The sequence below is a fragment of the Lathyrus oleraceus genome, chromosome 5 (genome assembly GCF_024323335.1).
Source record: "Lathyrus oleraceus cultivar Zhongwan6 chromosome 5, CAAS_Psat_ZW6_1.0, whole genome shotgun sequence".
NCBI classification, from domain to species: domain Eukaryota; kingdom Viridiplantae; phylum Streptophyta; class Magnoliopsida; order Fabales; family Fabaceae; genus Lathyrus; species Lathyrus oleraceus.
The window spans coordinates 186,112,722-186,116,545 of record NC_066583.1 but is presented as its reverse complement, the minus strand read 5'-3'; the positions used below and the strand labels follow the sequence as shown (position 1 = coordinate 186,116,545).

Sequence of the window (3,824 nt, the reverse complement as noted above, 5' to 3'; positions counted from 1 at the left end):
CAACAAGTTGACGGATGTCTTAGATTAGAGTCGTTGAAGTGATTGCAATTTTGACCATCAAATCAATAAAAAAATGTGAAACATACCAAAATTAAAGAGAAATTATGACCAGTAATAGCCTTCAAAATCCCATTGCTGTCTGGCATGTTTTCTTCGTCCCATCTATGTGCCGTGTGGATGAAGGATTGTGCTTGGCTGATTCCGGTACAAATTATAATAGTATAAATCCCTTTCTTGTTGCTCCCTCATTTTTGTCCACACAAATTTTGTATTAAAAAATCAATATATTGAGATGCTTTATTGGTCATGAATTCGGAATATTTATATGAATTAGAAACTAATACAATGACTGGTATTTTTTTTTCTGCCCCTTCCTTACAAATTTGAATTAAATGAACCATTTCAACACATACTTTAGCTTACATCGTGGAAGCATTACCACTTTATAAGTCAAGTTAAACTCTATTTTTTAAAATCCAAAAAAAAAAAGGAAAATGAGGACAGAAAATGTAAAAAAAAAAAACTCCATGAAACTTGGACTTGGACATGAAGTTCTAATGATTTTTTTGTTACTATACTATTGACCAGTTTCTTCCCATATTGTTCAAGGGAAAAACTGCGAGCTATCAAAGGTGAAGTTCTCTCCATCAAATAGAAATTGTTGAAATGGAAAATCTAAATCAGTGGTTGGCGTATTTGCAACAGAAGTAGCGGATGGAATAATCTCACTGGCCATATTCGGGAACACACTCGGAGACGAAGACATTGAGAAGTGACTTATTCCAGAAGTTGCAGGGGAGTTGAAGTTTTCAGCAAAGCTACTTTCAAGAACATGGTTCGAATGGAAATGGATTAACGGAGCATATGATTGGTCGAGGAAATCTAGATTCTCTGTCTGAACTCTTAGACCTGTTCGCAGGTTCATTAGTTGTTGGTTTGTGTTTACGTTTGTTTCTTGATTTTCATTTGGATTCAAGGTTGGAATTGGAACAGCCACTTTGGAAGCACTTCCGATTGTGCATGTGTGGTTTCCTCGGTAAGTGATTTCGAAGATTGTTGGATCTTCGTCGGATCTTTGTACTTGCTTTGTTGCCAAACATCCTTGAATGTTTCTGTGAGTGCATCTGTAATAACCTCTGCACATGTCGTACACATAAACACTTAAATTTTTCTCCGTATAGTTAGTTCATTTAAATCTAATCTGAAAAAATGTGTGTTCATGTCTGACACCATCACTGAAACTTGTGATTACTCCTATCGACATGTCAGTGTTTGGCAGTGTGTCTGGTGTCTATGTTAGTCGTGAATCATAGTATACATACCTAGGATGTGTGGCTCCTAGAATGTCTTTTTGGCCATATTTTCTCCAAATATATCCATCATCAAGAGGACCTTCCACTGCTATTCCAGGTGTAACTCTAATTTGTTTTGTCCATCTAATTGGTAGAGTATTTCTAACATGAAAAATGATTGTTAGTGTAAGATCCATCGCACACATGAAACATGAAAAATGATATTTACGTACCTTTTTCGGGGAGTATTGTGATCATCACGGCTCTTAAAATCTCTATCAGAGTCTTCACTTCTTGGACTAGAGCTTAAAGGTGGTGAATCCAACATTCTGATCATGGCTAGTGTTCCTGAGGCTGAAGGGTGTTGTTGTTGTTGCTGCTGTTGTTGTGAAGATTCAGCCACATTAACGTGTCCTTTACGGTTCACAATTTCAAGTGCCTTTTCGAACGTGGATATGATTTTATGTATCAAAACTTCACGTGTTTCGTCAATGGAGGAAGAAGAAGAAGATACGTTGAGATAAATTCTAAGTTTTCTTGCCAACTCCAATCCTTGTAGTAGCTCATGTATCAGACTCTTCGAATCTCCCATGATAGAATAATTAGAACCAAAAAAGAAAGAAAAGTGTTGGGATTTGTGAATGAAGGTGAGTTATGTTATGGGTTATGGGTTATGGGATATAAGAGGGATGTATTATGAAGAAAAAAAAGAAGTGAGAAAAGAAAGAAACAGAAAAAGGAAAGAAAAGTTTGACTAAGAAATGGGGGCTAGTGAATGAATTTTCTTTGGTCTTTGGTCATAGAGTGAGAGAGAGTATATTGGAGAGGTCTAAATTCTAATTTGTTGACCTTTTCTTGCCGCGGAACAAATGGATTCTCATTGACCCACCAGTATTTATTTGATACCATAATGATTATAGTTTAAAAAAGCAAAACGTGATTTAGATCTTAATTTGGGAGTAGTAAAAAATAGGACACACGAAATTTGAGAGAAAGAAGTCAAAGTGAAAGAGACAAAAACAAGAGGTTGGAATGTTCAAAGGTTTTTCCGCGTCGTTAGTAATGTTGCTTCCAACGTTTGTGACATGTTTGTGACCCTGCTTTTTTATGTGTGCTCACGTCACTCGTACTTTTATTTTCAACCCTTTCTAACATAAACTAGTTTATCATGTGATTACTTAACTAAGGTGAAGCCTAATGATTTTCATCCCAAGTTTTTTTTTTCTTTGAATTTCGTATTTTAAAACAAACAAACATCAATCTATCTCCGAATCAATTTAGGAATTTTAAATTGTCTAATCCTATAAGTTTTTTTTTTAAGTATATAGTCTATTTTGAAAAACAACTTTGTAGGTTGTAGCCAAAATATTTATTAAAATAAACCTTACAAATTAACTTGTATAAGAATTTTTTTTATAATAAAAGATAAAATAAATTTATATTACTTTTATATGTGTTATAATTATTTTTATAAATTATTTTGAAGAACTTATAGAAATAAATTATAAAAAATTTCATAAGTTATTTAAATAAGGTCTTCCAAACAATGTCACAAAGTGTATGTCACTATATAAACTTAAATAAGCTCATCCAAAGAGACCATAAATTAGATAAACTTAAAACTCTTATTGAATGGTCTAACATATACAAAGTGTTCAAATTCATCCAAATATGCATAATTGGATCTATTAAGTATTGTCTCTTTTGAGAGTGAGAATCTTTCACAATTTTTCCTTTGAAAAAAAATATTTTTTGGGATTAAGTATGGGCATTGTATATAAACTATCATTTTCATCGATTCCCAAACAATATGGGGTTATTTGGTGACCAAAAAATTGCCCTTAATCGAGGCTAAGGGGTAGGGTGCATGGGGGCTGACCCATCATTCTAGCGCAAATATTTTGATATACCTCAAGTTCACACCACTATGACTATGAGGCATTGTGCATTTTAGACGTGATGTGAAACTGTCACAGTTTTTTTCTTTGGAAAAGATGGCTTGTTGGGTTGAGGAGAGTTGATATTGTATATAAACTATCATTTGCTTCGATTATCAAGCAATGTGAGACTATTTGGTGAACAGAATAATTGTCCCCAGTCGCGGCTAATGGGTAGGGTGTGAACCTCGGTCATTTGGGTCACACCCTCTTTCTAACGATAATGTTCTGATTCACTACATGTATGTGTCATTGTGCCTACGAGGTTTTGTTCGTTTTGGGTGTGAGAACCTATCACCATTTTGTCCTTTGAAAAAAACACCTCATTGGGTTGAAGAGTGTGGGTCTTTGCATAAACTACCCTTAGCATCGATTTCAAAGCAATGTGAGACTATCTTTTTGTATTAAACTATCTTTTTGAAGAGTGTGGGTCTTGTACATAAACAACCATCAATCTTATTTAATTCAACTATTTTAAATAAATAAAAATTATTTATATTTAATTAAACTATTTTAATTAAATAAAATAAAATATTAATTAAATTAAATCATATTTAATTTAATTAACTGTCAATTCTTGTTTATTTAATTAAAT

At 33.3% G+C, this 3,824-nt stretch overlaps 1 protein-coding gene across 1 annotated transcript; it reads right to left on the bottom strand.

The window, feature by feature from the left end:
• Positions 1–296: 296 nt before the first annotated feature.
• Positions 297–1,985, bottom strand: LOC127082223 (probable WRKY transcription factor 41). Its single transcript, XM_051022468.1, has 3 exons — positions 1,526–1,985; positions 1,323–1,454; positions 297–1,136 (listed from the first exon to the last, which is right to left on the bottom strand). Exons 1-3 carry the CDS (start codon positions 1,882–1,884, stop codon positions 605–607), a joined length of 1,023 nt encoding a protein of 340 aa, XP_050878425.1. The 5' UTR covers positions 1,885–1,985; the 3' UTR covers positions 297–604.
• Between the last annotated feature and the right edge of the window lie 1,839 nt (positions 1,986–3,824).